Source organism: Marmota flaviventris, chromosome 4 (assembly GCF_047511675.1).
Source record: "Marmota flaviventris isolate mMarFla1 chromosome 4, mMarFla1.hap1, whole genome shotgun sequence".
NCBI lineage: Eukaryota > Metazoa > Chordata > Mammalia > Rodentia > Sciuridae > Marmota > Marmota flaviventris.
Window position 1 is genome coordinate 165,176,892 of NC_092501.1, and position 20,117 is coordinate 165,197,008.

General features: G+C 44.0%; 1 protein-coding gene across 3 annotated transcripts in view; it reads right to left on the minus strand.

Moving 5' to 3' along the window:
• Positions 1-3,892: 3,892 nt before the first annotated feature.
• Ankrd10 (ankyrin repeat domain 10) overlaps positions 3,893-20,117 on the minus strand; it is a 30,171-nt gene continuing 13,946 nt past the window's right edge. For all 3 annotated transcript variants that reach the window (XM_027938799.2, XM_071611647.1, XM_027938800.2), the window contains exons 4-6: positions 16,283-16,518; positions 8,810-8,905; positions 3,893-5,404 (exon numbers count right to left, since the gene is read on the minus strand). In XM_027938799.2, coding sequence (XP_027794600.1) covers positions 4,956-5,404; positions 8,810-8,905; positions 16,283-16,518 — 781 coding nt within the window. In that variant the 3' untranslated portion in view covers positions 3,893-4,955. The remainder of the gene's footprint in view (positions 5,405-8,809; positions 8,906-16,282; positions 16,519-20,117) is intronic.

A 20,117-nucleotide genomic window follows, 5' to 3' on the forward strand; every position in this document is an offset into this window, starting at 1 on the left:
CCAGCATGGGATTGCTGGTCTCGGGGTGTGTCTTCCTGTCGTACAGACCCAGGGCAGCCCGGGGAGGCTGGCTGGTCCAATCACGGTCACTGTGCCATGCAGCTGTTCTCATCTGTGCCTGATGTGAACAAGCGCATCTAGTAGGATCAGCCCAGAGCCCCCCAGGGGCCTCCAGGCCTCACGGTCTCAGGACTTGGTGAGGCTGCTGCTCTTGGGCTCCATGCTGAGGCTGCTCTGACCTCTGACCTCTAAGCCTGTGAATCCCGAAGGGCTGCTGGGACTTCCTCCGCAGGAACCTCTGGTGCCTGGACACCACCAAGCATGAGTGAAAAACCAGGCTCAAAACACACAACACACTAGGACTCATTAGCATGGGAGCTGGGTGGCCTCAGGAGAGTCCCCCCCAACTTCCTCTGATTACCTCTCCTTCCAGGCACAGGCCAGGACGGACGCTGTCAGTCACCAGCTCTCCTTGTTCCAGATCCAAGCACCCTGCCCTTACTGTGGCAATGGCTGCATGCCCAGAGTCCCCCCACAGAGGTGCTGCGGCGCCAGGGCTGCTGGGTGGGACGTCCTCTCACCAATCCTAGTTGTTGCCAGGTGTGTGATCTGACCTGGGGGTGTTGCGGCCCTGGTGTGCCCCACTGCACTCAGGTCACAGCCCAGTGCTGTGCCTGGGTCCCCCCAGAGGCATGTCCCTGCTCACCTGGGCCCTGGCCGTCCAGGGCCCTCGCCTGTGGCCTGGACAAGGGACTCTGCTCCAGGTGTCCTCTCTCCAAGGCCTCGTGCATCCACCAGTGTAGTTTGGTCACCATATCAAACTTCCCTCTTTTGATCGCTGTGGTTTCTCTAACCCAGGGGACAGCTCTCTGCCGCTCCTCCAGGCCTCCTCAGCCTCCCACACACCTGCCCCTCAGTATCCGCTGCACCCAGTGTTGTTCTTACCTTTGGTCACTATCCAGACATGGGGCTCTGAGCCAGAACCATCCAGTGACGGTGCAGGGTGACCTTGAGGATGACCCAGACTTTCTTGCCCACCCTCCAAAACATTTAAGCAAAACCATTGTTTGGAGCAAAAAATAAGACACCCTAGCACCCTGCATGCCCGGGACAATTCACTGCTTCCCTGGAGGACTGGCCGCTCCAATGCAGTGTGAAGAGGAACTGTGTGAACAGGTCGTCTCTTCCCACTGACCTCCCTATCTCCAGTTCTGATTCCACTCGCCTCTGTCCTTGCCAACCTCATCTACCCCAGAGCTAGGTGCCTGGAATAGGGCTGGCCACAGATGGGGTGGGGGATACCCCTGAGACGTCCACACAGGGCCACCTGGAAGCCCTGGTCAGCTTTAGCTACTTTTCCCTAGGGCTGAGAGCCGCTTGCTCCTACCCTCGCCCCGGCTGACTCATCTTCCTCCTCATCCCACACAGCCCGGGGGCCGCCTCGGGCTGGCCTCATGGTCACTTCTCACTGCTAGGCCCTGAGTTAAAGAGAAAAGTTAATTACTTAGGAGCGCTGTTTGTGCGGTGTGAAAAGCTTACCTTCAGCTGAGAACTTGTGTGATGAAGGTCGGTGGGCCCCTTCTCCAGGAGCACTGCCAGTGTTATGACCAAGACTTCTGGCCCGCGCCTGTGGCCTGGACAGACCTTTCTTTGCAAATGTGAATGGCAGGTGATGGCGAGGAAGACCTGGGTACTTGGCAGACATGATTAACCAAGAGCCTGCCACTCAGAGAAAGACAGCTGACATTTGTGGCCAAGAGAATTTTAGCTTTCCAGCAAAAATTTCAGTTATAAAATGTGTACCACTATGAGTCAGCTTCCCACTTGTGACTTTTGAGACCATTAGTGATATTTATGTGATAATAATAAAAAATTTCAACACTTGAAAATCTGCAAACTCAATTAAAACAATACTTTCCAAATAACCAATGCAGAATGTTATTAACGAGGCATGGTGGCCAGGTGTGGTGGCTCATGTGTGCAATCCCAGCAGCTCCTGAGATTGACCGGAAGCTTGTAAGTTCAAAGCCAGCCTTAGCAAAAGCAAGGCACTAAGCAACTCAGTGAGACCCTGTCTCTAAATAAAATACAAAATAGGGCTGGGGATCTGGCTCAGTGGTCGAGTACCCACCCCCAACCCTACAAACAAACAAAGGCATGGGCTGCAAGTCCACTCTTGAGTACACGGCAAATGGACTTAAATTAAGTGAAGACCATTAGTTCACTGATGTGGATTTTGATTCAATGTTGCAATGAAGCTTTAAGAAATCACCAAACGCCAAAGTCAGCTACAAATGCTGTTACCACTGTCTGTTCCGGTTATGTGTGTATGTGAAGATTTCCTCTGTAAATCTATTAAACCTTTATCTGGGGCTTCTTTCTCCTGGCAGTGTCTCTGGTTTTCAGTGTAGAGGACTTGAACATCTAAGAAACAGCCCAAGGTTTCATCGTTTTGGTGCTACTGTAAATGAACTTAATTTTTTTTCCTAATTGTTTGTGACAAACACATAGGAACACAAGCATAAGAAAGGGTCTTCATGCCAAAAAGGCTGTGAACCAACGAAACACTCTGGTTCTAAACCTAAATAGTTTTTAGGTTTAGTAGTTACTTAGGTTTTACTAAACCTAAGTAACCAAACTTACTTTTGGCGACTTAGGTTTAGTAAAATCCACACCTACACCTGGCCAATATCAAAACGACACCCACAATTTTCTAAAGCATTCTTTTTCTCATTAGAGTGCTCATTAGAAACAAAAACTTCCCGAATACAAAGTGAAAACTCATGTGCCTACCACCCAGCCCCAGTGCCAGTTCATACCCCTCCTGATCTGTCTCTACCGTTTCCCCCTCCAGTACTGTGAAGCAAACCCACGACACCATCACAATGCCCCTGGTATCCCCCAACAAGAGCTCCATGCCCTAGCAAAGCTGGCTCTGAACCAGACTGCACCAACCATCTGCTGAGTGTGGGTGCTGCTCCCCAAAGGAGCTGGGCAGTTTCTGCTCCCAGTCACATTCTGTTTAACAGTCCAGAAGTTCATGAGGTTCACTAAATTATTTCTCAGCATGAGGTCTCTGAAATACTTCAAAGAATAGTCCAAGCAGGGGATGGCCGTCAAGTTTAATATCCTTTAAAGACGTAGAGCAATTGGGTAGCTTCTGGGGTCTGCCAGAGTTTCTGACGCCCAACTTGGCTTCTGTGCTTGACACCTGCTGGCTGCTGCGCTCCACAGCCTCCTGCTCTTCCTGTTGGTGTTCACCAGTGGGTCTGCGACAGTCAGGTCACATGTGATGCCACTACAATTCACACATTCTTAAAGAGTCTACATTCACTTTAATATCTGCCGAAACCAAAGTCTGGAAAATTACGTTACCAATCTCTTATGAAAATAAGCACCCGAAGACAAGGATATTAGGTGGCACGCAATTTATACTCCCCTACAATAGAGTGAGAACAAGTGCCACAAAACTAGAAGTTTTTGATTCCCAGCCCCCAAACTAGAGGATTTGGGGTGTGTGTGTATGGGGGGTGTACCAGGGATTGAACCCAGAGGCACTCGGCCACTGATCCCCATCCTCAGCCCTATTTTGTATTTTATTTAGAAATAGGATCTGAGTTGCTTAGCTCCTCACTTTTGCTGAGGCTGGCTTTGAACTCGCCATCCTCCTGTCTCAGCCTCACAAGTTGCTGGGATTACAGGTGTGTGCCATCGCGCCTGGCTAAAACTAGATTTTAACAAAGCAAAAGCATTTTAAAAATACAATGGAGATCATGAGAATAAAGTAAAATCTCACCAGAAAAATAAAACACAACACCAAACTCCCCCCTCCCTCCCTCTCGCTCCTCCCACTGCCAACTCCACCTGCCCCGCGAGAAAGTACACCTAGGAACAAAGTGACCGTGAGAGTGTTTTACTCAATTTGTAGAGAACAGTTTTAAAACAAATGTTAGTACACTCTTACAACACTGGTTTGCTCATGTGACATTTTCTCCATCTGCACCAATTGTTATTACAAAAAAATCCAAAAAGTAAAAATTCATTACAATATTTGCAGTGTAACCACTAATTTTGCCTAAACAAAAGCTAATTTCTACAAAACCATAAACTTAATGCAGTTTTATTAAGAGATTCAAAATTCTCTCAATTAACTGGATATACATAGTGATATATGTGAATATATATATATATATATATATATATATATTTTAAAGCAGGAAATCTCAAAAAACAAAAAGGGAAAAAAAAAGTAAAAGTAGTTAAATATTTTGATCTGACAGTTCCTACAAATAGTAATATCCGCTACGTATAAAGGAAACCATTATATGTGGTACAAATCCTAGAGAGCAAGTAGGAAATGTGGAGTAGAAACAGTCATAATCCGCCCCAGGCTGGGCCTGTTCTAATGGAACCCAGGGCAGTAGGCTGCATCACGAAGCCATTGTGCGCCACACTAAAACCCCCACCCTGTGGCAGTTGCAGTGAGAAGACTCTGAAAGAGACAAACGCTCTTTTCTTCGACAATCCCGACCGGAATCTCTGTGAGGCTGCATGGTCAGGACCTTACAGAGAGAGCAAGGAGGCCCTCAAAACGATGCCCAAGTGTAAGAGGTAACTCGCCAGGCATCTTGACCACTGCCCCCTTATTGTGATCAGATACAACTTACAAAAAGGAAAATGGCAATTTCTGGTGACAGTATTAAAAAATCAAGTAGACACCGGCATCAGAAAAACCAAACTGCAAAAGAGAATCTTCTAAAAGGATGAATACCCTGCCAGGGACACCTCTGGGCCCAGGAAGCCTGCTCAGGCACCACTCACTCACTGGGAGCTGCTCGGGCAGGAGTCTACTTTCTCAGAGTTCAAGTACAAAAGCAGGACGGGGGAGACCCTCCAAGTTGGTGCTGCCATGGTGCTATGAGTTAGCTGTCGGGGAGGTGGCCAGTCTCTTGTCCTCAGGAGCCGTGGTGCAGGTACATGGCACCAAGGACGGCGCTGTCATACCGCTGCTCCACCCGCACGCAGCTGGAGTGCTCGACCACGCTGCTCAGCTCAGGGATGCTCTCGGCAGTGTCCCCAAAACCGTGGTAATGTCCATACTGCAAGTTCTCCCCAATGTCCTCCACCCAGGAGGGCCTGCTGGCCACGCAGCTACTGGGGCTTCCATTCAGGTGCAGAGAACCGCACATCTCAGGGTTAACACTCATGGTCTTTTCTGGCTCCTCAGTCCCATTAACACAGACAGAACCCACTAATCCATTGCTAATTCCATTAGGTCCTGTCAAGCCCGGGTCATTCCTGCTTTCCATCCCATTGAGCGGGGCCACGCAGGGGAAATCCAAATGTCCATTGATGACACATCCATTTGTCAATGTATTCGATACGGAGCTACTGTTTTTCATATCTGCATTAAGAAATACACCTGTCACCAAAATTCAGAACAGGGTGGGAGACAGTATAAAAACGCTTCATTGCTGCCACAATTGTAAGGGATTTAGTTTCTTTTCTTTTGCTTCTTTTAGACAAACCAGCTCCTTTTCAAAAATTAAAATGAAAAAAATGAACAGGTATGTTTACAAACAAAACACGGGAGCAGTATCTGCCTGGCAAGATAGGAAAACGATGCACTCAGCATCATTGGGCAGTCAAGTTTAGAAACACAGGCTGACAAACACAGCACGCAGAATACCAAAAGTAGGAAGAAACTCAAAAAATCTTATTTTAGAACTACTTTTGAAGAGCAGTTTTAAAAACAGCCCCTGAAAAGGTCCATCAGAACTGAAAACTGTAAAGTTTTTCACAAAGTTAAAACTTCTCTATTTCTTAGGAGGAGGTGGGGGAAGGAAACAGGTGAATCAGGAATGCTCCAACCACGTACAAAATACCACAGGACAGGAGGAGGAGCTAGCTTTCCTTTGTGATGCTCAAATCCACAAGGACCTCTGGGAAAGGCGGTGAAAGAGCACCAGCAGAACGGCAAGCACAGGCAGAGAGAGGCTGCACAGCCAGGGACGCTCTCGCATGGCAGTGGGCTAGGAGCACAGTTCTGAGGAGTCTCTTCAAATCCAGCAATTAAAATGACCATGAGGGCTGGGGTTTCATGGTGTTAGGTCATTTTCAAAAACCACTTATGCTGGGGAAAAAAATGCTGACAGTTTAACCTGCATATACTAACACCCAGTAGGAAGGCCACGTCCCATGGATGTAAAGTCCATCACAAAACGCTTGGGCACGTTGAATAGACCATCAATCACAAATCATTTCTCTGTGTATTAGAATCTGAGAATATCCCGGTTTTCAGGAACTCACAGAGCACTACAGAGAATGCTCTAAGATCACCTCTTGCTTGATGATAATCTCACCTTGAAGTCCTGGCTATCAACCGAGGAGCAATAGATACAGAAGAGCTCAGTCCTAGTAACGCTCAGAATAAGGAACTTGTTCTAAACAATCCAAATACCCTAGCGCGCCACACACTGTGCCACTCTTACCATGAAGGGCCTCCTTTCTCTTTTACTATCAGACCCAAGGGGGACTCTGTCCTGCCTGTCTTCTGGCCAAGACAGGATTGTTTCTGGTTCAATGAACAAGACATCTTCTAAACATTCCACAATCGACATCTTCTAAACATTCCACAATCATCAAAAAAAATTTTTTGGTGATTTAATCAACAATTAGCTTAATTGCTATTAACTCTTCAGGGACAATGGATCTTTTTTTCTTCTCAAACTAAATACTAGCTTTTCTATTTAGTTAAAACTGAAAACTAGAGAGCAGTGTCTAAAGGACTAAATATAAATAAAAAGAAATTAGGTTATTTCCAGGGCAAATTTTATATCAATTTTTTTTCAAAAAATAAAAGTATTAAGTCACCTGACATAATGAAACTCATAGATTATACGATGGCAACACTGGACAGTTACCAGTCTACTGTGTATATAGTTTTTTACTGAAATAGAGTAAGCTGAAGCTTTCTGAAGTGCTCAGACCTCATCTTGCTCTGGAGACTGTGAGGGAGCCTGGGCAGGCGGTTGCTGCAACACTCCCTGGCTCAGCTCCCGCGGCACTTCAACAGCCTCTGTCCCACCACATGTCCAGCTCCCCACAGGTGCCACCAACATCCACACCCACTCCACAAGGGAGTGGGCAGCTGTGAACAGCCTGGGGACAAAGCCTATGATACAGCCTGCCCCAAGTCCAGCAGTCCCAGAGAAAGCCATGGTTCTTTAGAGAAGGGAGGGCTATGGACCCTGCTTGAGGTCTTGAATGAGGGGCATTCAAAATGTAAAGGCAACATTTGAGCAGCTTTTCAAATATGCACTGTCCTTGAAAATGATCCTATAAGAACAAAGAACAATACTTGGAAGTACTCAGGGGAAAGCAGCCTGACTCCTGTGACGTCCTAATGGACAGAGGCGGCAGTTCCTGTAAACGTTCAGTGGACAAGAAAAGCTGTTTCACCTAAGAAAAATGCAAGTAATCTCTAGTGATCTGTAAGTTTGTTTCCTCAGACAGTGTTCTAAGGCCACAGTGGAAAGCACAGGAAGGCCTACGGCATCTGACGTGGGAGTGCACAGGGCCAGATGTGAAGCCAGCCACCAGCTTCACACGAAAGGACTGGAAGTCATGTGGGGAGAAGGCAGAACCATTATCCTGACCACTCAAAAGCACACAGCACAGTCCGCTTTTCTTAAAAGCAGGCTTTGAGTCTTGTTTATCTTTAGCCAAGGCCAAATAGCCCCTGACTACAGAAAATGTACTATTTAAAATGTGCTATCCAATGATCAGATTTGCCCATGGCAAATCTACCCGTTTCGTTTAATTATTTGGCAAAAAAGTGAAGCTACCCATAACAATTCGGTGGCTTCTAGAGATAATGTATTTCCTTGCATTTTGGTGAATAGAAATGATATTTTCCACGTGGGTCTGGGAAACAAAATACATGATTTTTTCTTCCCACTGAAGAATTTAACATAAAAATGTACTCACGAAACTTTTAAAAAAGTATTTCTAAATTGATTAACATATTAAGAGAAAGGCTAAAACGTTTTTGTGGTTACCTAAATAAAAGAATGGCAGAAACAAGTGTTCACTAAATAGATAAATCCTTTCAGAAATTCCAAATGCTAGAAGAAATTGAGCTTTTTTCCCTTTAAAAATAAAAAATATGACTATTAACTGTTTTAATGTTAAACATCTTAACATATAAACTGTTTTGTGAAATGATGTTCAGCATTGCAACAGACTTAGAGGGAATGCCAGACATCAAAGCAACCAAGACCATGGGACCAAAGATCCCCACGGCATGAGTGGGTCACAAGTCAGCACCACAGTGTTAACAGTTCCCAAGGTGCCCAGTGAGCTCTTCCTGGCTACACATTGCCTTGAAAAGACTGGCAATAGCATGATGGGTACGTTCATCCAAAGGTTGTCAGAAAATTAAAAATGCAACCTCATTAAAAATAAGCAAGGCACATTAAGCAAAACTTCAAATCAAAACGGAAGATTGCACTTGTATTCTCATATCCAGAGAATGCACCAAACACTTGTCCTTGTATCTACAAACTTGCCCAAGATGCGCAAATTATTACATTTTTTAAAGATACTGGACACCACAGTGCAAAAATGGTTGAGAGAAAATTATGTTAGAAATAATATGCATACTGATTCTTGCAACGACAAGGGGTTTGCATTGCTGAAACAGTATATATTTCTATTTCTTTTGGTCCAACAGAACCACTCTCTTGTTGTGTGGTGTCTTCGACCATTGGGTTGTTGTTGCAGACAACAGGAAACTGTCCACTCCCACCTGTTACAGCAGAAAATTCTCTATCAACGTGCATTCTGTCAGCGTCGTCTTCGGTCTCGCCGTTCATTAGTGGCATGGCGTAGTCCAGGCTTGGAACTGCACAGAGAACAAGGACTTCAGACCCTTTGAACACACTATAAAACTAAGACACATTTTCAAAAACCCTTTTTATCAGCAATGAATGCTTTTGAACTCTCAAGTAATTAAAAAAGTAAAGACCACTAATTTAATTTCCCACAATAAAAAATACTTCTTGAAGCGTGCAGTTCAATTAATGTCATGCAATTCCAGATATATTTTCTAATTATACTTGATGGCAAAAATACTAATTTAGGGATCTTAAGAGAACAGAGATCATACAACCTATAGATAATTTGAAACATTTTTTTCCCCAAATTCAGAAACTATTTTTCAAAAGAAATGGATAATTCTTAAACACACTGTCCAAGTGGCTTTTGATCTGTGACCAAAATACAAAAAAATTGAAGACACACACTAAAAAATCTTGAGTCCCAAGGAATCTAGAGCTAAAGCTACACATGCACACTCTGTGTCCAGCGGTGGAAAAGGCACACATCTAGTCATGTCCACAGGCAACACTGTACACATCTATTCACCAAACTCGACAACACTCATGTCTCTGTTACAATGTCTTTTTTTTTGCCAGAAGGATCTTAAAAATCACTGTTATATCTTGGTTTATGCATTCACCATGGCTTGAATCCCACCGTAACTTAATTTCAGAAGGTCTTTAATTTGCCACATTCACGTGTACTTAAGATCCACCTAACCAAAGTTCCCTGAGGTCTGGGTGGTTTCATTCTTCTTTCCTCCAAATACCAGAGTTAACATCCTTATAAACACATCTGGTTAGTTTGCATTTCTGGTTCCTGAATAAATATCCAGAATTATTTCTGGATCAAAGAATGCACAACACAAATAACAACTCTTACTGTGTAATATTTCTCTCAAACTTTTGGAAATAGAGAACTGAACTCTGTAGCTTTAATCAGTTCTAATTTTAGAAACCTCAATCACTGTCAAGGTGTCAATCGCGGATTACTCCCCAAAGATGCTAATGTACAGAACGGGAAACATGATTCCTAACTACAAAGAGTAAGTTGTATATTTAGGAAATAAAGTAAAAGTCTGCACAAGACAAACACATTCTTCAAACACAGGTGATCTGAAACCCAAGGCACTAAAGCATCTTTTACTCCCTAAGAGTTCCTAAATCCTCCACACCCCAAATCAGCAAAGGCAATCCTCAACCTCACTAAAAACCAGTACTCACTTTTCCAAAATCAATAGTAAACAGGTTAGCGTAACAAAAATAAAAATAACTAAAACTGGGGGAGGTAGCAGCACTGATGCCCTGTGTGCAGGGGACGCTCTGCTCACTTCAGGGGGCTCTGGGGTAGCTGTTACCTCCAGCTCATTTCCTTGACTCCATGGCACTGCTCAGCCAGACCAGCGTGCTCCCTCAACAGACGCACCCCCAGGACACACCCAGCAAGGCTGAGCGTCTTCACACTTGGCGCCTGGTTCTGTCTGAGGTTCAGATGTCAAATGTTTCTTGTATAAAACGACAACTAGAGGTCATTTTTGCAATTTCATACTTCTGAAGAGCAGGATTTTTAAGAAAAACACCTTACAGATAAAAGAATGTGAAGATCCCCCCTGCTCCCACCCTAATAAGGGCGCCCATCCTTTCATTTGCTAAGCCCAGAGCCCAGGACAGTACCCAGGTCTAGGAACAAAGCCCACTCACTAGCCAGAAACACAGAGAGAAAGAAAGAAAAAAACTTCAGAAAAACTAGAGTATAATAAAACTTGAAGAGCCACAACTGCCTCAGGCAGGAGGGCCGCCTCTGTAGCAGTGAGACTGAGGGCAGCTGGGTTGCCAGGGGTGCGGAGTCTGGTGCCAGGGAAGGCTTAGGGATTCATTCACAGACTGTTGGGACCAAGCAAAACCTACCCTGGAGCAGGATTCACTGCTCACTGGGCAGGTGCCTCCTGCTAATGCAGATGCTTCCTCTTTTATAAGGTAGAAAGGAAAGGAATCCACACCGCAAGCAGTCTTTCCCCCAGTCTGCAGTGTTGCTCCTATTGCCTGGTCCAGGAACTTGGGTGACCCGACTCTGCACCAACGCCTTCTTCCTCTCTGTATCCCTAGAACCTACAGACAGGTGCTCAATGGCTGGCTGTAATTTTAAGTGGCACACTACCAGCCATGGAATTAAACTGGCCTCTCCAGACCTTCAGAACCTTGGGCTTGAACTCCTGCATTTAACACCAGGCACCTGTGGCAGCTCCTCCCACAGCTCCTCCACCTGCTGAGGGTGGCCTGTGCAGACATCTCAGAGGAACCAACACTGGCCTTGGTGACCAAGCTGCATTCTATACTTGTAGTTTTGGGAAGGAAGCATTTTTATTTCCCATCTTCCTACTGACTTGCAGTTCAAGGAAAATGGCTGAATATTTCCTAAACATATGTGCCATGATCCTTACCTTCCTACTGGTAAGAAGAGCAGGCATCTGCTGAGAAGTCTCATGGTGGACACTGGAGATGCAGGACAGACAACTCCCTGCATTTGTCTCAACCTCCCAGCCTCCCATGCACAGATACAGCCCTGGTTCTTGACCTGGGGGGCCAGAGCCTCAGACAACTCAGTGGCCAGCAAAACTACAAGTTCTATTACCAAAAGTTAAAAACATGGGGAAGGTGTCACCCAGTTTTGAGAGCCTTGAGAGGGGGCTGCACTAGGAAAGTAATGTGCTGGACACCAAGGATGGCCACTGCAGAGCCTCGCTGAGTGATACCCAGCGCAGGACAATGATGTCTGACTGCTAGGCACACCTGCAAGCAGACCAGGGTGTGCAACTACCATGGCAGGAAAACCGCTACATAGTTGCACCACTGAGCTGCCCATGCTCTAGTTAGCTCCTGGGCACTGCTCCCAAGACCTGCCCACACTGGTTCTGTTCCTCAAGATCAGAGAAGCACATGCCCTCTCACCTGAGCAGAAACCTCCAAGGACTCATGTGTAAATCTGAGGGAGATCGGATCACATCAGGTTCATGATCAACTTTCAAGTGCTCAGGGGGTGACTTAGAACCTGAGAAGTGGCCAACTGCTTCAGGCCCTACACACTGTGGCCTTCCCATGGCAGAGTGCACGTGAGTGGGAATGCTGATCACAGGGAGGATGCAACTTCCCATGGAAGGAACAAGTGGAAAACACTCCTTCATGGTTCCCACCAGCCACCGGTCGTTAGAACTGACTGACTTCGATTATCTACTTTTTTCCTAAGAAAGATCTTAGTTAAACCAGTACTCAATTGACCTTTAGTGGAACTTGGTCTCCTGCCATGGCCTGAATCCCAGCAGGCAGATGGTGAGAATGATGTGAGGCGTGAGGGTGACACTGACAGGGAAGTGCACCCAGGAGACAGAGGCAGTAGTGCTGTCAGACTGAGGAAGGAAAATCAGTGTCCCAAACTGTAGAACAAGCAGAGCGCATAGGTAGCAATGGGAACCAGACGCTGTGTGGTCTCAATGTAGCATAGCCTGCTCACAGCATCTTAACACAATGAGGGGTGTTCTGCTGCTCTAAATTTTTAAAAACAAATATGAACAGTTTTTCAGTATAGGTTTTAGGAGACCAGAGACATAAGAAGTTAAAGCATCTTATGTGGCTGAATTAGGGGAGCTAAATTAAAATTTTATTTTTGGGGTTTTCTTTGAATCTCATCTTTAAGACATGAGCAAACACCTAGTATTTACCAAATTAGCTAGTCACATTGCCCTTAAAACTTGAACTCTTCAAGTCTGCTCAACAAAAGCAATTACAAACAGAAAAATAGGCCAGTCTTAGCAGTGCACACATTCTAACGCCAACTACATGGGAGTTTGAGGTCAGCCTAGGAACCTTACAACTTTTTCTCCATATGAAATAAAAATGGCTGGGGATGTAGCTCAGGAGCAGAGGTTTGTCTGGCATGAGGCCCTGGTTTCATCCCCAGGGGCCACCAGAAGAATCAAACAAACCCAAAACACAAAACCCTCAAACTCAGAAAAATGGAGATACTTGGTGTTAAATTCATCCTGGAAAAAAAACTATGCTGGGAAATTTCACTGCTGATTTACAGTGACAGCATTGTAGATATATTTATATTACACACCTACATATCACAGATGAGAATCTGAGGCCAATAGCTATTTGGTTAGAATGACTGTGAAGTCAGTTCAACTTCTGAGATCTGCTGTCACCATAGGCTACTCCTCAGGGCTGTGGTGGTACCAATCATGGCACAAGAAGTTCCTGTGTCCATCTGGACCACCAGCAGAAACAAACAATAATCGACAGGATCGAGCGTCCACCTGTGGAAAAAACTGCATTCTTTCCTAACTAGGGTCACTGGCAGGTTCAGGATGGTCTTCAAGGACTACACATGCCAACACTGTACTGAGATACTCCTGAAGATGAACTAGGAACACCAACAAACCCAAACTTACTATTAAAAACAGGTGCAGTCATGAAATCTTGAAGTTCACCTATCATTCCTTTCTGACCAAAGGACACAAAGAAAGAGGAAACACCACCCCACGCACACACTATCACTATCCCAAAAGAACAGGATTCCATCCTGGGGAAGAGGCCCCCTCCAACACTTCTCAAGACCAGCTTCTCATCAACTTTAGCTTTACTGCACCCTCCAGGGTTTATACACCCATGTCTATCCAGTAACACCTCTGTTCTGAGCAAACAGCATTTTGATATGACTTGAATGGCTTTAAGTTATTTTAAAGTATGAACTTTCCTAGTATAAGTTGTTTCCAACGGTTTATTTATTATTTATTTTTATAATATATATTTTTTTAATTTTTGGCAGACACAACATCTTTGTTTGTATGTGGTGCTGAGGATCGAACCTGGGGCCGCATGCATGCCAGGCGAGCGCGCTACCGCTTGAGCCACATCCCCAGCCCTCCATTTATATTCAATTCAAAAAGTCCTAGTCATTTTTATCCATTTAAGATACTTTGTATCACGTTATTTCCAGGAGAAAACTGCTGCAATGGGCAGTACTTCCCAGTGGTTTACTGAAAGCAGAACTACTACCTTCTGTAGGGCCAGACTCATAATCCCAAACTTAAAGAATGCATTTAGAGACCAAGCCAACTGGAATTATTGCTTATTTGAATAAACTTCAAACTAAAAACATCATTCTATGTGATGGCTGAGTTGTAGGAAGACAGAAGAACTGTTTAATTAATAAGGTCAAAGCTATGATCTATTTAGTCAAGGTATTCCAGGCACCTATAGATATGTTTTTAAACAAAAGGAAAAAAAACCTTAAACCCTTCTAATTATTTTTATATGTGAAGTTACTCAAAAGGATTTTTTATGCATGTTACATGAGGAAATGAAATATTTACTGACATGAGAATAGGGATTTATCAAAACCAGTAATTTAGATAGAGAGCAAAACTTGTGCTCATACACACTTCAACGGCAAATCAAAACGAAATGTTAGAAATTATGAATATGAAGTAGTGCTGTTATTTTGAATTACAAACCAAAAACACAACAAAGAATGTAAATAATTATATATTCAACTTCATGCATAGTGGGAAAAACTGTTTTAATGATCAAGAATCAGCTCCAGGACCCCACATTTCACACAGTATGTGACAGTAGGAAAAAGGAAACAAATGGCAGGGCAGGCTGGAAAAGCCCATCTGTGCTAGCAATGTGCAAACGCGGGGCATGTCCAAGGACTTGAACTGCAGAAAGGACCAGACCACGAAGGAGCTGTGAGGTCACAGTCACTCCAGCCATGGCGAGAGAATGGACATCAGGAAGCAGCTCACAGAAAAGCGCATGGAGGCTCAAAGATGTTATCGAGACACTCTGAAACTGCACCCATCACGGAACATGCTCCATGAAGTACAGTGCACCTTTCAGGTGTGCATGACCGTCATCTTGAAAACACATGCATCTCCAGCCACATGCTCTTCTGCACAAGCACCCCCAGACTGAGGACCATGCAGTGTGGGGCGTGCAAACTGGACCTCTACCACTGGACAAAATCAGTCTGACTCTACTCGATTGGCTGCAGTAAAATTCACGAAACCTAAGGGATCCTTGGAAACACCTTTTAGGACACTTGATAATGAAGTACTGGCCAACTCAGCTGACACTAAAAACTTTTTCTTTTATTTTTATTTTTTAGTTGTAGATGGACACAATACCTTTGTTTACTCATTTTTTTATGTGGTGCTGAGGGCCTCACATATGCTAGGCAAATGCTCTACCACTCAGCCACAACCCCATCCCTACATTAAAAACTTTTGGAATAGTTTTTAAACTCCCTAAATGTGGTGTTTTAGAATCTGATTAGAATGTTAAGGGACATCTTTTTAAAATCACTGAACAGATTTTAGACTTGTCAGCGATGAGGGAGAAATAAAGTATAAAGAACATTTAAACTAACACACATACAATTGATGCACAAGGGCATAATAAGGTCCACATTTTTACCATTTCACAACATTAACCAGGCATTAAGTCAAAGTGCAAATATTGGAAAAAAGTACTCTTAAAGCACTCATTACGTTAACTGAGGCACAGCGATAGAAGAGGACGGTTTGCCCCAAGCCACGTGCACAGAAGATCAAGATCTCCTACTTCCCAGGTGCCTGACAGCACTGGGTGTTTGGCATTTTTAAGACCAAAGAGCAGGATGCTGAGATCATTCTCAGCAAGTCCCACCTGAGCCTGTAACTTCAGTGGTCACTCACTCCACACTTGCTTCTCTGTCATGTTCTCTGCGTGTTCCTGCCATCAGTCAAAGACATTTCATACGTAAGCACAGTCAGTCTCTCCTCTATTGAAGGGAAGACTTTTCAAGTTAAAGAGTGATCAGTGACTGCTACGCAAACTCCAAATCCATCTTTAAAAAACAGGGAAGAATGAAGTAACTTACCTCAGACCTGACACCAAAACTAATACAGGAACTCACACACCACACAGGGCATGAGAACCAGTCGAAGTCACATCCCCCAAGCCAGTGGTGACAGATGTTTGACATATCATCTACAATTATTATAAGTTCAGAAACATTTTCCAAGAAGTGAAAAAACAAATCAGGTATGGTGGCATTTTTTTTTTTTTTTTTTTTTAAGTGGTTGTATTCTGAACAGATAGAACAGATGACCAAATTCTTCCTAATTCCTGGCAGGGTGCTCAGAAGCTGCAGGCACACACTCACAAGTGAGGTGACATGTCCCTCCCACACCTGCCCTTGTCATGAGATACATCTTCACAGTGGTGGTCACCGTCCTGCACAAGAACTCTCCAGGTACGGCTCACCTTGCAGGAAGGTGCCTCTCCAAGGTATGCTCTGCCATGCAAGATACTCGCCCGGGAAGGAAAGTCCTGCTTTTCCCCAGCCCACATGGTCTCACCTCCAGTTCTGGCTTTCTTCACTCCCAAGGATTCCGAATCTTCTAAGCATCTCTTTCGATTTGTTCCCACACTAACACGATTGGGAAATCCGTTTTCATGGCCCCCACTCAAGGCACCATTATGACAGAAACGGTTCAGGTGACAATTCTGGAGGTTCAAGAGAAACTGGGTGCACTCTTGGAAACCCTGGGTTTGTGCAATGTCTGCTGCTGTCAGGCCACTGGCATTTCTCAAGCTGCACAACACAAAAACACTGAATTACACCCATTAGCATTTGAACCTGGTCTCTGCTCCTGCTGAACTGACTATCTATCTGAAGGTGATATGAAAAAGCCAACAAATTTACAGCAAATCTTCATTAAAGTAGTTAACTATCCTAACTCCATAACTAACTTCTCTTATACACATTTGATTTCTAAGCAATATTCGGGAGATAATATTTTTTAAAAAATTAATGCTAAACTTTTAAAAAAGTCATCTTCCTAATTACTTCAAGATTCTTTGTTAGTCTGAAGAATCTAAATTTATGCTAACTTCAGACTCAACCTGAAACTGAATTCTACACATTATCTGCACTTAATTTTTAATAACCCATCCTTTAGCTTCTGTAAAATCATAACAAACAAACATGTACTAAAATTGTCCATGGCATTCACACCAACTGGCTTCCTAAGAACAGTCCCAGTTCAGCAATAAGCTGGATTTTATGCTGGCATGCAACACTGTAAGTGGAAGTTTAGAAGGATGCCCTGATGTTAAAATAACTGCCATCAGACTCAACATCCCAAAAATGTTTTGGTTTTGGGTGGTCTTAAGAAAACTTGCAGGAGTTCTACATGTCAGCATTTCTACAGCATCTGAGTAGATGTTTCCTATGAAAAGACTCTGCATAGTGTCCTAGGAACTCATCCTGAGACTACTCTTGCCATTCCAAAGAACCAATGTTTCACCTGACTGATGACACTAAAGTAAAGGTCTCTCATGTCTTCTGCAGTCACTATGTTAGAGGAGGAAGACCTGGCACAATTTAAGTGGAGACTCTCAGTAACACACAAGAGAAACGGCTGAGTGTGTAAATGTTTGGACACCAAATTTAAACAGAGGGCACAAAAGCAACTCCATGTTAAAATTCCCCTGGAAGACAAAGAATACACAGGGCTCTGTGAAATCCTCCACAAAGAAGGCACCATTTCCCTGGCTGTGCTGCATATATATATAAGAGACCAGGCAAAGCCAGCAAGCGCCTCAGCCTACACCACTGAATGGCCAGTCCAGGACCCTGAGGCTGCTGGTTAGGGAGACCAGGAAGGTAACAAAAGAAAAAATCTGAAAAAGACAACTACAACCTAAGAGACAAATATTCTTCTTTTCAAGGTCAATCACAGCCTTGTATTCCTATTTCCAGCCACACAACCAAAGCTCCATCCTCAGAAGTAAAAGTCTATGTTTCTGGATACTCACTGAACATGTCTACCTTTAAAATCATGATATATAAAAAATAATGCAATATGTATTTGGAAGGAAGGCCAAGCCCAATTTAATGAGATATAAAGAGACAAAAGACTTAAGAATTCCAGAAATGAACAAAATTCTCTTAAAAAACAAAGGTAACAGTGTTCGGTACTATTGGGAACTTTAACATTTTTATTTGATCTAGGACCTTGTGGCTGTGAATCCTGATAAATATCCATCCCAACATTTGAACTTTGATACATGAATAAAAAGGAAAAACCAAATTTTGGCAGATTGAGTTACATTAACCACACAGGCCCAAACCAGTGTCCTCTTGTTGCTGAAGCCTCCTGCAGCATCATGAGCACTGCCACACACAGGTGGTACTTTTCACCCACTGCAGGCTTCATTCTCAGGACACCAGAGAAGATGGTATAGACAGGTCTACTCTGTCGAGAAATACAAACTGCTATGTGAAGACTTTCAAACTCTGAGAAATCTGAAGATAAAGGCAGAACATGAGGTTTACAAATTAACAGTTCCTGTAGATAAACAATAGTCTCACTCTCCAGAATCCCAATCCCAGAGTATAGAAACAAAAAGCTGCCATTCCCACAGGAAAAATAAAACCACCAACAGCACAGCCAATGGTAAAGAGCACTTCTTGATGGATCAGAATGGGAAAGAACAAACAACCACTTTTAAATGACACAATCATAAAGGCCAATTTGGTGGAGAAAATTAAGACACACAGGGTACAGCAATATGAAGACCATCAAGTGCTAGGAGCGCTGCAGCCAGGGTGCCACATGCACCAGGCAACACCAGCTCACCACTCTCCTGAGGCCAGAGCCAACAACCTCCAGGTGGCTCTCAGCAGTGTCTTCCAGACTTTAAAGGAAGATCTCAAAAGGAGGATCACAACCAACTCACACTGTGCATGCCACGTGGGGGCCACACCAGCAAGCACAACCACCAGTCATCCAAGGTTCTGATGGCTTCCCACACAATTTAGGGTTCTGAAGACAACATGGAAGGGAGATTGAAAAAAAATTTCCAGAGAAGTGTACTATACAGACAGCATCTGTGACAGAGGACAGGACACAGTAACGGAGGAGACTGATTTGCCCACTGTTTAGGTGGCACTGCCCATGTGGCATTATCAGGAATGGGAACATTAGTTTTCTCCCTCTGTTCCCAGTGACTGCAGAAGACCTGAGCTACACGGTGACTTGTAAAAAGTCACAGGGACTGACTATATAACAAACAGCCTAACTTGACAGTGTCCGCGTTCTTCTTGAGCAGGACGTGTAGCGCCTGATGTTGGCCAGGCACCCCCTTCCTCTCCTACTCACCTTCACCCACTGCCTGCAAGCTCCTTATGCAGCCACCTCACTCCTCTCTGTCCACATCAGAAACTTCTCCTTGCTGGCTCTCCACACTCAGGCGGCACATGACAGACATGCTCACTAGGGAACATCTGATCCAGGGGTGGCACTTCTTCTTAAAGGGCTGGACAGTAAATATTTTAGGAACTGCAGGCCATGCCCTCTCAGAAACCACTCACACAGACAACAAGAAAGGCTATGTTCTATAAGCCTTTGTGGGCATTCAAATCTGAATTTCATATGATCTCGTTACAAAATATTATTATTCTCTTGATTTTTGTTCAACCAACCTAAAAAAGCAAGAAACATTCCTAGTTTACAGGCCATATAAAAAACAGCCAGCCAGCTAGCCAGCCACACCTGCTGAATAATCTCCCAATTTATGACCCTGGTAACTATCCCTCTACTCTCAATAATGGGTTTCTTGGAAAATGACACATTCCACACACTATTCAATTCAAAGATCACTTTTAAAAAGTTGCCACATCTGTCACAAAACCTTAAATACCGAGAAAAAGACCTCAAGTTAAACCAACTGCTCCCAGTCCCACTGACACTCCGTGCACAGTCTAGATCCTTGAAGAGAATTCAGGCAAATGCCGATGGCAAGCATCGAGAGACACCTTTAGGCCTGAGTTCCTCATCTATATCACCATGTAGGCTTCCAAGTCAGCATTAGAATAAATAATTAAAGTGTATAATTCTCAAAACATTTTAAAAATGGTTTGCAGTGCTGGGGACTGAACCCAAGGTGCAAAGAATGCTAGGCAAGTTCTCTACCACTGAGCCATACCCACAGCCCTCAAATCACTTTATTTAAAAACAAAAGCTTGGGTCTTTTCATTTTCACATATGCTTCAGTGAAGCAATATTTCAATTGTGGTATTTTAATAGTTAAAAAGTGATTCTGGTTAAAATGTATCAAATTCAGAAACCCTCATACTCTATATTTACAGTTCCAATTTTACGTAGGTTATTAAATCTAAGGTACTTG